This window comes from Lissotriton vulgaris, chromosome 2_1 (assembly GCF_964263255.1).
Source record: "Lissotriton vulgaris chromosome 2_1, aLisVul1.2, whole genome shotgun sequence".
NCBI lineage: Eukaryota > Metazoa > Chordata > Amphibia > Caudata > Salamandridae > Lissotriton > Lissotriton vulgaris.
In genome coordinates, this window is record NC_141687.1 from 2065440311 (window position 1) to 2065453856 (window position 13546).

Here is a 13546-nt window from a genome sequence, read left to right on the forward strand (position 1 = left end):
AGGGTACAGTCAAAAAATGATAAACACAGCTAAAGTGGCTGTAAAGAACAGGGAAGAACTACTCAACCCTCGTATTGAGACAGAAGAAACAGACAATGTGAGATTCATAACCACTTTCTCTGGGCAAGCACATGAGGTGCGTAAGATCTTCAAAAAGCATTGACATGTCCAACAAACGGACAGCCATCTTAAAAAATACCTTAATGACAATCCCCAAATTACATTTCGGAAAGGGAAATCATTAAGAGATGAACTCAGCCATAACTATATAACCTCTACAACAGGCTCAAAGAAGGAAGGAGATATGGGTTTCAGATGCTGCCGCAAATGTAAGGCCTGCAAGTTTAGCAAAGATTGTTAAATGTTAACTGTTCCAAACACCAAGAGAGAGTTTACGATTCGTAAACGGCTGACATGCAATACTCCATACAGCATATACATACTGATTTGTCCTTGCAACAAATGGTACATGGGCAGCACCAAACATACAGCAAAGAAAAGGGTGTTAGAACACTTACGTGCCATACATAACAACAATAGACAATACCCGGTTGCAAGACACTTCTCAGCCATGTACATGCAAAATGAACAACTGGTGCAGTTGGTAGTAATTGATAGTGTTGATCTTGGAGTAAGAGGAGGCAATCGAGAACTGTCCCTCAGAAAATTAGAGTCTAAATACATTGTAGATTTTGAATGTTTAACACCAAAAGGTTTAAATATCACAGAAGAATTGTCAATTCACTTATATGAATGAATATTGACTTGATAATATTGTCCGCGGTTTCTTGATTTTAATGTCAATAATTTTATTTTTAGATTTCACACATCACAGGGTAGCGGAAGAACATGGATTTGTATGCAGAAATAAATGCATTGTCGTTAACATTCTGATCTAGCCTTCAGAATATATACAACAAGCTTTTATTGGATTATGATTACCCACGAGCCCACTAGGGCAAACCTGAGACTCATAGACAATATGCCCACTTGGTGAAATGTACCATTGGGAAACTTAACAACGTGATACTGTCTAACAACAACGCGCAGAATCGCCCACTGGGGAAAGACCGATATATATGTAGAATCATTGCCGATTGGGGCTAGACTACTGTAAGCGTCAATGCGAATCTTTTTACAAAAAGACTAGATTGTACGAAAGCGAGTAACTATGAAGGTGTCACTTTGTATGTTTCCTAGCAACGACACTGCAACCAATCAGATACAAGCTTGTTTGGTAACATCCAATCGGAAGGTTGAACTTAGCGATGATGATGTTTATTATATATTTTTCCGATATATTGATACAATGTGCCTAACGATACAAATCATCAATTGGGTATTAATATCCGCATTGCACAAAGTAATTAGGTATATTACCCATAATGAATGAAGAGACTCATATTTATTCCATAAGACTGTGGTAATACCAGACATAAATGTCTTTTTAACCTTATTGTAATTTTTGGTTAAAAATGTTTATAATGTCATCAAAGTTTACGATTTGTCCTATGTATCACCATGTTACAAGATGGCCGCTACCTTTACCGTGATAAAAACTAAGTGCACTGGGGTGTTGGGTTTAGAAAATGGCTACCAATACCACGAGATGAGCCTGACCAAGCCGTAATGGCGAAACGCGTCGTGGAGATTTGTTCATCTGCCAAATAAATCCTCGAACTGAAGCTCTGGGTGTCTTGTTTTCTTCATAACTTTGAAGTTTCTTGGAACGAATATATATATATATATATTTATTACCTACTGGCGGTCGCCAGTAGGTAGTTATACTTAGGACCTATTTTCCATAGGAAATCCGCAACATTCTATTTCCAATAACTTTGGTGCCTGTCGACAAGCGGAGGCTGAGAAAAAAGGGGGGTCCCAAAACATGTTTTCCCCATGCAATTTTCCATAGGAAACTTTAGCTGCGGCTATAGCCCAAACTGCTTAACGGAATTACTCCAAATTTGGCAAAGAGGTAGCCCTTGGTTCAGAAAGGTGCCTTTTTGTTAAATGGTGTAAATCAGGCCAGTAGTTGCAGAGAAAATCAAAAGTAAAAACACATATATATCTATGGAAGCGGTGGATCCGTGCACCCTTCGTGCACCCTCCCGATCACGAGCTTTATGCTAATTGGCTGTCAACACTCCAAACCAGGAAGTGTTGGAAGCCATCTTGTGCCTCGCTAGAACCGAGGCACAAGAAATCACGCAAACTAAGTCGCAAAACGCAAAAAGGGGGCAGGGTAGAAACACCCTGACCCCCTAGGCCTGCTTAGGGTGTCCCACAAGGACCCCCAGGGCCCATGTTTTTTTTTTTTTAAATCGGCAAAATCCACGCAGGGTGTGCGGATCCTGCCGGAAAAAAAAAATGAGTGCGGGCTCCTGTGCTTCATTGATATTTAGCCCACCCCCATTTGCACCAATAACTGAGAGAACGAGGGTGCAAACAAGAGATGTAGGGCTTCTGCGGGATTTACAAGATCTGAGAGATGATGACAACAGCGATAACAGCACTCAAGAAGTGGCTATGGAGGAGGGAATCAACACCAATCAACCAGCAGAGAGCCCGTTTAAACCACCGTCAACATTCAACCCCAGCATGCCACGGGATGCAATAGACATTTTTGCAGATCGGGTAATAGAGGAGATCAAAATGTTGCAAAGTAAGACCATGAATTCTCGTAACAAACCCAACGATAAAACACGACCCTATACCGCCCTTATGAAAAAACTGAAGGATGACAAAAAAAAGTTATCAATAAATCGTACAAGGGAGGCAATGTGGTCCTGTGGGGTAAGCAAGAATATATTGAGGAGGCAAACAGGCATCTAGGAGACATCTCCTGTTATTCTAAGATTGACATGGCCACTGCAAGAAAAATCAATGATTCCTATCGCTCAGACCTGCATAGATGGAAACGTGAAGGCCTCCTGAGTAAAGACAAATTTAAATTTCTTCAAAAAGATTTCCCTGTCTTGCCAAACATGTACTTCATACCCAAAGTGCACAAACAACAGGCACCAGTGCCTGGAAGGCCAATTATGTCCGCTATAAACAGTGTGTTTGAAAACACATCAAAGTACATTGATTTCTTTTTACAAGAATATGTGGTCGCACTACCGGCCTACATTAAAGACACCACAGACTTTCTGTATCGATTGAGCCGGTGTACTTGGTCTGATGAGTTTCTGTTGATAACGATGGATATATCGACTCTGTATACAAGTATAGCCCATAATGACGGCCTTCGTGCAATGAAATATTTTCTAGAAAGACGCCCTTTTGAATTATATAACCACAGTAAAATGTTATTACACATGACAGAGAAATGTTTAACCAACAATATTTTCCTGTTTAACAATGAAGTGTATAAACAAATAAGGGGCGTCGCCATGGGGTCGTGTTTCTCCCCCAGCTACGCGGGGCTCCACGTAGGCTGGTGGGAGGAACACGTCCTCAGAGTGGAACACGAGAATTTTTGGCTTAATAATGTTCATAATATTTTATTGGCATTTAATATGTTGAAACGAGGTTTATTTGTTATACCCTTTATATTGATTTTAAAAAAATTATATGTATCGTTACAAAATGGCGCCCGCATTTTCATCCCTAAAGCAGTACTTGCATTCGGGTAGTCCTTCTACTCTGTCTACTGTCACTGAGTCTTGTCGCGAAATGTGTAGCTTGTTGATTTTAAAAATGTGTGAACGCCGTCTGTCCACTATCAGTGAGCAAGGGCACGGACGTGCCCGAAAGGCGTCTGATGAAAGTTTTTATCCCATGTTGTGGAAATAAATTTAGCAGTTTGAAGTACAACTTGCCTCGGAGTGCTAATTTCGTCGTCTGCGTGCCTTTCTGTGCGGCAAGCACATTGGAGACGGGCTGGATTAGTATATATATATATATATATGAATATATATATATATTTATATTTATTACCTACTGGCGGTCGCCAGTAGGTAGTTATACTTAGGACCTATTTTCCATAGGAAATCCGCAACATTCTATTTCCAATAACTTTGGTGCCTGTCGACAAGCGGAGGCTGAGAAAAAAGGAGAGTCCCAAAACATGTTTTCCCTATGCAATTTTCCATAGGAAACTTGCTGCGGCTATAGCCCGAACTGCTGAATGGAATTACTCCAAATTTGGCAAAGAGGTAGCCCTTGGTTCAGAAAGGTGCCTTTTTGTTAAATGGTGTAAATCTGGCCAGTAGTTGCAGAGAAAATCAAAAGTAAAAACACATATATATCTATGGCAGCGGTGGATCCGTGCACCCTGTGCGCACCCTGCGTGCACCCTCCCGATCACAAGCTTTATGTTAATTGGCTGTCAACACTCCAAACCAGGAAGTGTTGGCAGCCATCTTGTGCCTCGGTTCTACCACTCAAACTAAGTTGCAAAACGCAAAAAGGGGGCAGGGTAGAAACACCCTGACCCCCTAGGCCTATTTAGGGTGTCCCATAAGGACCCCCAGGGCCCATGTTTTTTTTTTTAAATCGGCAAAATCCACGCAGGGTGTACGGATCCTGCCAAAAAAACAAAATGAGTGCGGGCTCCCGCGCTTCATTGATATTTAGCCCTTCGGGAGGCCAAGTCCCGGGGGCAATAGTGTTATGTAATGGGGGGCCCAGGGGAGCCCCCCCAGCCCGGGGGACCGTCATCCCCCTGGGCTTATTACCAATGTATGCAGGAGGCTCACGCCCCCCGCAGCCCCGAGTACCCCCACCCCCTGGGGCTACAAATAGAAATGGGTGGGGGAACTCAAAGGTCCCTCCAAGCCCCGGGAACTGCCATCCCACGGGGCTTTTAAAAAATATGTGGAGGAGCTCAGAGCCCCCAAAGCCCCGGGGAACGTCACCCCCGGGGCTATAATTTTAAAATAATTAATCCTGTGTGGGTTTTTTAATTTGGGGGTCCGTTATAGACCCCCAAGCCCCAGGGACCACCACCCCCCAGGGCTTTGAAAATGTTGGGAGGCGGGCCACGCGGGCCCCCTACTGGGGCCCTTGATGGCCCTGGGGACTGCCACCCCCAAGTCCGACTCCTGCAGTATCCCGGGGGGCCAACCCTGGGAGACTGTAGTTTGCTATGGTAGGGTGGGAACCTCACGGTTCCTGCCCTGCCATAGCAAACTTGGTTTGGATTTTGAAAGAGAGAGCGGAAAAACCTGCTCTATCTTTCAAAATGCAAACCAAATTGCATCTTGGCAGCTCCCCATGTGGGTAGAAACACCCTGACCCCCTAGGCCTGCTTAGGGTGTCCCACAAGGAACCCCAGGGCCCATGCTTTTTTTTAAAATCGTCAAAATCCGCGCAGGGGGTGCGGATCCTGCAGAGAAAAAAAAATTAAGTGCAGGCTCCCACGCTTCGTTGATTTTTAGCCCCCCGGGGGGCCAAGTCCCGGGGGCAATAGTGTTATGTAATGGGGGGCCCACGGGGGCCCCTCAGCCAGGGGGACCGTCATCCCCTGGGCTTTATGCCAATGTATGCAGGAGGCTCACGCCCACCCGCAGACCCGAGTACCGCCACCCCCTGGGGCTACAAATAGAAATGGGTGGGGGGCTCAAAGGCCCCTCCAAGCCCCAGGGACCGCCACCCCCCGGGGCTTTTAAAAAATATGTGGGGGGGCTCAGAGCCCCCAAAGCCCAGGGGACTGTCACCCCCGGGTCCATAATTTAAAAATAATTAATCCTGTGTGGGGAGGCTTTAGCCCTCCCCACACACCCTGGGGACCGCCACCTCCCCAGGGCACTTTGTTTTTTAATTTGGGGGTCGTTATGGACCCCCAACCCCAGGGACCACCACCCCTCGGGGCTTTGAAAATGTTGGGAGGTGGGCCGCGAGGGCCCCCTCCTGGAGCCCTTGATGGCCCCGGGGACTGCCACCCCCCAAGTCCGGCTCCTGCAGTATCCCGGGGTGCCCACCCCTGGGACACTGTAGTTTGCTATTGTAGGGCGGGAGCATCGCAGTTCCTGCCCTGCCAGAGCAAACTTGGTTTGAATTTTGAAAGAGAGAGCAGAGAAACCTGCTCTATCTTTCAAAATGCAAACCAAATTGCATCTTAGCAGCTCCCCATGTGGAGAAGCAAGCCGGCTCCAGTGGGGGGTTTAGGGCCCCCCCCCGGTCCCCAATGGAGAGGGCCAGCCCCGGGAGATGGGTTCCCTGGGGCTATTAGTGGCCTGGGAGGGGGGCCACGCGGCCCCCCTCCTCAAATATTTTCAAAAAATTGCATTTAAATAAAAAAACAAAGGCCAGCCCGGGGATGCAGTCTCTGTGGACATAAATGGCAGAAAGAGGGGGGCAAGGCAGCCCACCTCCAAAAAGAAAAATAATTTTAAAAATGGCCATGCCCCGGGGATAGGGCCCCCAGATCAGATTATGGCCTCGGGAGGGGACAACAAGACCCCCGTACCAATTTAAAAATAAATAAATTGGTGGGGGGGACGGGTTAAAAGGTCAAAACAAAATTGTACATTTCACGCCGCAGGGGATCCGCTGTGCCAACTGATCATCTAAAAGTGAGATCTGACTGGCTGCCACCACCTCAGCCAGGAAGTGGTGGCAGTGATCTTAGGACTCGGTCCCACATCCTAGAGGAACCCTGCCTGGAAACAAAAATGTTTTAAAAAAACATAAGTTCCCACAAATTTGAGGACGAACACAAATCTGCAGCAATGTTTTTTTCCAAAAAGAAGTATGTGGTGGCCAGGGCAGTCACTTTAAAACATTTTTGGGAGAGGGGGGCACGCATTTTTGGCACTAAGGACTCCCTCATCCGGGGCCAAAAGTATTTTTTAAGGCAAGGCGGGTATGCGATTCCCCTCCCAGGGCGGTTTTAGGCCCCAGGGATGCCATTGTGAAGGGCCTGAAGTATCTTTTAAGGGAGTCATGCAGACCCCTCCCCTACCCACTTTTAGCCCCTGGGATCCCATCCAAACGGGGCCAATTTCAATAATCAATTTTCATTCATTAATTAGGTGAGGGGGCTCAAGCCCCACTCTCCAGGCCGTATTCAGACCTGGAGATCCCATAGCCCAAGGCCCAAATTCTATTTAAGGAGACGGGGGGCAGCTCCCCTGCTATGGCAGAGGAGTGTCGCCCTACTGCTTTTAAGCAGTGTGAAGAAGATATACATAAAATTATTAATACCTTTAAGCTATTATCGTTGTATGCTTACTGACATGTCCTGCTGCTTTGTGGCAAATGGGTGAGAGCTGTTCTGCTCTACAAGCAGGGCAGGGGAGGAGTGGTTTACAAACTCCAAAGTGCGCAGTGACTGTTTGATCAGCCCTCTCAGGCTACCCAAACCAGTCATACACACTGCATTGTTCTCCATGCAGGATGAACTACAGCCAGCATGGAGAACATGCCCACGCCTCCAGCCCCTGGCTGAGTGTTGTATCACGGCGCTGAGACCAATCACAACACTGCATTGCAGTTTTGTGATTGGCTCAGGGGAGGGAGCCTGGCTGCCTGCCTGCTTCCTGTTCCTGTCAGAGGCAGGAGAGCAGGAGCAGAGAAGATGCGGGTAAGTATAGATTTTTTTAAATTATTTTGCCCCCCCATGTGACACTGCCCGTGACCCCCCCTGTGACCGCCCTTAGAGGAACCAGCACCCACCTCCACTACCTGCGAGCCATGCTGGCCGCCGCTGTGCGTAGTCCCTGTCCGAGTGCCTTTAAAAGTCCCCATTCCCCAGAGCCAGCTCCCTTGCTATGTTCCAGGAAGCCCATCCAGAGACACAACAGTATCTCTGCCAGCCCTGGCTCGTGCAGAAAAACTTGTGTTTGCTCTCGCTTGGCATTTTTTAAACTTCTGCTGAACTGGAGCAAACACAAAGTCTGCTCCCAGAGGCGGGAGCTTTAAAATGATCCCACCGGCTGAGAGCGACTTGTGTTCTGTTTTCCGTCCCACACTGATGCTGGCAGGGAAACAAAACAACAGATTTCTCCTGTCTGGAGGGCACCCATGGCCTATTAAGGCATGGGGAGGAGGGCCACATGACCCCCTTCCCTTTAAAAGAGATACATGTTTGGGGGCTGGGGTCCCCAGGTCCTAATAAGGCTTGGGAGGGGGCAGTGGGGGTCCCCTCCCCTTTATAAAAAGGATCTCTGCAATGGTGTCCCCCGGGTCTAAAAAGGCGTAGGGAGGGGGGCCATGTGCTCCCTTCCATGCTCAACTGTATTTGGCTCTGGGATGGAGTCCCTGGGGCCCAAAGGCTAATCCTATGCCGCATGGCAAAGGCTTAACCTTAGTCGCAGATGGTTGATGGCCAAGCGTGATAAGGGGTTGGTGATTGGGTCTGGTTGGTCTCAGGGCCTGACCATACACCCTGCGGCATGTTCAGTAACAATGTAAAGTTTTAAACTCTAAGAACCACAGAAATTCACCAGTTATGGTTATCTCAAGTAAGCATAGCTCATGCCCAAAGTAACTATAACTTGTACCCTTGCCAGGCACTGCTTATTACCCCACATATTACATATCTCATGACATCTTCTATGATATCGTTGATAATATACCTGCAAAATTTGCCAAGTGTTTGGTTGTGACCAAGACTGTTGTTCAGCCGACACGTGTTGATGTTAGACACCACTATCATACGTAATACAATTGACTTGCATCATGGTTGTGTGCCACTCTTTACTAGATCAGTGAAGTTGTGGAGATATATAGGTGTGTGTGTGTTTAAAACCCAGTTGCCACTAGAGATAGTGCTTACATAGGAGATGCCTTTTTTGTGTTGCTAATAACTTTGAAGCCTCGAGCCTCTGAGAGGTCCTGAAGACCCCATCACTAGGGCAGCAGTAAACAAAAGAAGGGAGGGGGTGCCTAGTCCCCCACTCGCAGCCTAAATAGGCCCCATGAACCTCATCCAATAAAAGGGGAAGTGGCAACGCGGCCCCATTCCTGAGCCTAAAAAGCCACAGTTACCCCATGCGCCAGGGTCAAGTAATTTAATGAAGGGAGGAGGTGCACGACCCGCCTCTCAGAGCCTAATTAGGCTTTGGGGACCCCATCCCCCAGGGCTGAAGTGAATAATAACGGGGAGAGGGTCAACACAGCCAATTCCCCAAGCTTAAAAAGGACCCGGAGACATCACCCCCCAAGGACAAATATTTAAATGAAAGGAGGGGGCCGTGCAAACCCCTACACAAGCCTAAAAAGGCACTGAGGACCACATCCCCTGGGGATAGTAAGTAAATGTTGGAATGGTGTGGCCCACTCCACAAGTCAAATTAGGCCCCAGCGACACCATCCCCTGGGGAAAAAATTTAAATAAAAGATGTGTGCTTGGCACAGGCCCTCCTTGAGCTTTCATAGGCCTGGGGACCACATCCCCTGAGGCAAAGTGACTGATAACAGGGTGATGGGAGGGGGCATTTGACCCACTCCCCAAGCCTAAAAAGGCGTGAGGCACAAATCCCCCAAGGCCAAGTAATTAAATGGAGAAAGGGTGCCTTGAAAACCCCTCCCATAGCCTTAAAAGGTCCAGGGGACCCAATCCCTTGGAGACAAGTAAATAAATGAAGGGAGGGGAGCATGCAGTCCCACTCCCCAAGCTTAACAAGGCCCAGAGACCCCATCCCCGGACCAAAATATAAATAAAAGAGGAGGGGGCTTTCCTGCCCCTTCCCTGAGTATTTAAAGACCCTAGGGACCCCATCCTCTGGGGCCAGCACAGTGACTGTGTCCTGAGGAGCTCAACCCTGGGACGCAGTAGTTTCCCTGACCTCACTACAGTGGAGAGGGAAGCATATGTTTGCTCCTTTCTGACAGCAGCATTTTCAAACCTCCTGCCAAACAGGAGCAAACAAGCAAGTCTGCTTCCACCCGGTGGGAGATTTAAACATGCTTGTGACTGGGAGCAGACTTCTATTCTGTTTCTCTGCCCGCCCTCCTGCGGCCAGGTAAATAGAACACATATTGCTCCTGCCTGTAGTGAGCAAGCATAAATATCTGCTCCCTAGGCTGGAGCAATGACGGCTCCCAAACCATGCAGGGAGCCAGCTGGGGCTCCCCCCTGGCCACTAACGTGGTGCTTTGTGGGTTCCCCAGGTGGGCACCGAAGCACCCTTCTGTAATAAATAGAGGCCCCAGAAGATGGAGTATCCGGGCCCAAGAAGGCTTGGGTACGGGGGGACGAGCGGCTCCTCTTCGCTTTTACGGTCCCTGGGATGGAATCCCTCAGGCCTTTGAAGGCTCACGGAGGGGAGGGCTGAACGCCTTCTCCTATTTTTTTTATTTGGCCCCATGGGATGGAGGTACCATGGGTCTTATTGTGGCTTGGGGAGTGGGGACCCACGGTCCCCTCACCTTTTTTAATTGGATTTAGCCCCAGTGGACGGGGTCCCCGGGAACAATATGAGGGTCCCTCTACCCTTATTTAATTGAATTTAACTCTGGAGATGGAGTCATCAGGACCTAATGGGGGTCATGGGGGGTACGCGCCTCTCTCCGACTTATAATTTAGAGAAGTCCTGGGGGATGAAAACCCTGGGGCCACAGCAGTTTTGGACTTGGGGCGCAAGTGGCCCCCTACCCTTTTAAATGGAGTTTGGCCCCGGGAAAGGTGTCTCCAGGGACTATTAAGACTTCTAGAAGTTCATCTTTGGTCACTGATAGTAGCCAAAAGACAGTCTTGCTGCACGTCGCTCCATTGTTTGAATTTCTCCACTATACGAACCTAGGTGTCAGCAAGGATTTTGAACTAATAAACCTGTTTGTTTTTACACTATTGATTAACTGAATCCTTCATTACAGATGAAATTGATTCGTTTCTAATTAGGTTGATTATGTTTTTAACTAGGATTCATTATTTCGGCATATATTTGCCTACCATTTGCAGTACTGTTAAACCATCAAAATGTTCTTTATAGGTTCTTACACCTATACCAACAAAATATGTATTAGTTTGCATTGTTGAGCCATTGTATGTTAGCTTTCTTCATCTGAAACGTCAATGAAAAATTTGCTTCAGAGAATTATGTAATTTGAAAGGAAAAAAAACATGTTTACCAATTACATTGCATCACTAACAGAACAAAGAATTTGAGGCCTTGTATAATTATTTGTTGGATACGTACCTGCTAAGCATATTCCTTTGGTGCTGTTACAAAGTTCCACCATCACTCGCACCTAATGTTAAAAGAAGAATGCATTCATGAATTCTTACAGCCAAATTCAAGGCCTACACAAATTGACATTTTTGGCATGCAATTTACACTAGTGTTTCCAACGTTACTTGATAGTCTCCTTCTTCCCTTACACTTGATTATAACATTAACACAGAAGACAACAGATACACCGTGCAATAAAAACAAATATGAAGTAAATAAACCATTCAAAAAAGGGATGTAAGGGAAATAAATAAAATAAAGGCAAATGTGTGGAGTAGAGGATATGCAAAGCGCGAAACCGAAAAATAAAACTTGAAGGGAGAGACAAACTAACCTGTTTTTCTGCATATATAATACTCGTACGGCTCTTACATGAGGTGTGTCATTGTACACTTAATGGCGGAATATAAGTAAAGAATGCCACATGCAGTGGCGGTTCGTCCATTGGGGGCGTTGGGGCGTTGCCCCACTATCCATGGACGACCGTCACTGCTATCACAACATTTGTCTGACACAGTAAAAAAAGTAAAATTTTCTGCGGCAAGCAGCAGTTGAGGCCGGACCGGAGTCACAAATCGTGACGTCATCCAGTGCGATCGCGGAAGGTGTGGGGGGCGGGCCTGCAGCACTGAGTGGCATGTGGCAGGCTGGCAGCATCGTGGCAGGCAGCAGTCATTGTGTGCGCATTTAGGACAAGTCATTTTAATGACTTGCCCACGCATGCGCACACACACAATAGCCCCTTCCCGCCTCCTCCTCCCCTAGCAGTGACACAGGCAGAGACCCGGGGGAGCCGGGTCTCATCAAGGGCAGTATTAGCCCTGCTCGTTAGCTAATCCTGGCGCAGTGGCGATGTTATGCCTGCGCCAGGATTGGCTGAGTTCACGTGTACGAGGATGGTGGTGCTGCCGCGCGTGGGTGGGTGGCTGACTGGCTGTGCTCAGGGCTGTATGCCCAATCACATGTGCCCATTTGGATCCATGTACTTGTAATTGGCGCCGCTGTGGGGACGTCACTGCGCCCTGGCGAGGACTGCACAACACCTCCAGTGGTGGTGGTGTCACCAGAGTCACGAGGAGAGTGACTCAGACGGTGACCTCGTGACTCGTGCCTGTGTGTGCAGTGCAACAGTTGTCTTGTCTTCGACTGACGAGTGACGACGTGAGACTGAGAGTCTGTGACTCTCTGAAACCGGTATGTTATTTCTAATGGCTGGCCTGTCCGACTTTCGAATCGATGGAGGGTGCGGGTCACCGTCAGACACTCACTGTCTCACTTAGAAATAAAATGGATACTGACACACACATTCACTCAGTCTCCATTCGCGGACGGACCGGTGTGACTGCGTGTTGTGGGTGGTGGGCCTGGTGGCATCATACCGTGCCCGGCGTGCCTGATTTGAGCAATGCAGGAGTGGCTATATTTATCAGGCATGAGTTAACAAAACATCAACGAAATACTCAAAGTCTGCTTTTGTAATCTGTTGTTCACGTTATGTTCTCCTCATATCAGTTCTGTTCCTATTGTGAAGCGCTCTGACGCCTTCGGGTAAAGTCTGCGCTATATAAAAATGCATAAATAAAATTAAATAATAAATAAAATAAATTCTCGGACGGACCGGTGTGACTGCGTGTTGTGTGGGTGGTGGCTGGGCCTGGTGGCATCATACTGGGGTGCCGTGCCTGATTTGACCAATGCAGTAAGTGGCTATATTTAGCAGGCCTGAGGCTGACTCATTAACATCAACGACATAATGAGTGTGTTTATTGAAATGAGGGCTATAATAAATAACACTGAACAGGTTTGAAATGTGCAAATAAGGTTACCATACCGAGGCGTGCCTATGCAGTCTGCAATTCGGAAGTGCTTAATTTGCTAATTATCGGAGATGAGCAGGGACGCCTGCTGGGGCTAGCAGATGTTTGGATAGCGGCCGACTTCTCATAGTAGCGCTATGAAGTCGAGTATGAATAACAAATGTCATGAGTACGGTGGGAGGACAGCAGCAGGGTGGAGTATGTACTGAATAGATGTATAAACCCGTGTTTTAAGAATGGTTTATAATGCATTCGAATGTTCAGTGGTGTTCGGCAAGTGTGAAGGTGAGTGGAAAGGGCCCAGAATGCAGTGGTGGCTGCCGGTGGGCTTTGAAAGTGGTGAAGCGCCAGGCGGCCTACTGGCTCAAATTCCAGCGGAGCCCGATTTCTGTTCTGGGGCGAGGGTAAAGTTTCCCCATCTAGGACATTTTTAATAAACATGGGGCAAATAGTACGTTTTAAATCACAATTTCCACATAAATGTGCTCAAGTCAATGGCTCTGGAAGAGCAGTCACAAGCGGTGCCGCATGTCTTATACAGGTCAGAGAGGGGGCACTGGTGAGGGGTTGAGAATTTTGAACACGTGCAGGTGGGGAGATGATTTT

At 47.5% G+C, this 13546-nt stretch overlaps 1 protein-coding gene across 2 annotated transcripts in view; it reads right to left on the reverse strand.

The window, feature by feature from the left end:
• The window catches only part of GLDN (gliomedin), a 565427-nt gene that overhangs the window by 488483 nt on the left and 63398 nt on the right, over window positions 1-13546 (reverse strand). For both annotated transcript variants that reach the window (XM_086958291.1, XM_086958290.1), the window contains exon 2: window positions 11091-11142. In XM_086958291.1, the coding sequence (XP_086814417.1) occupies window positions 11091-11142 (52 nt within the window). The remainder of the gene's footprint in view (window positions 1-11090; window positions 11143-13546) is intronic.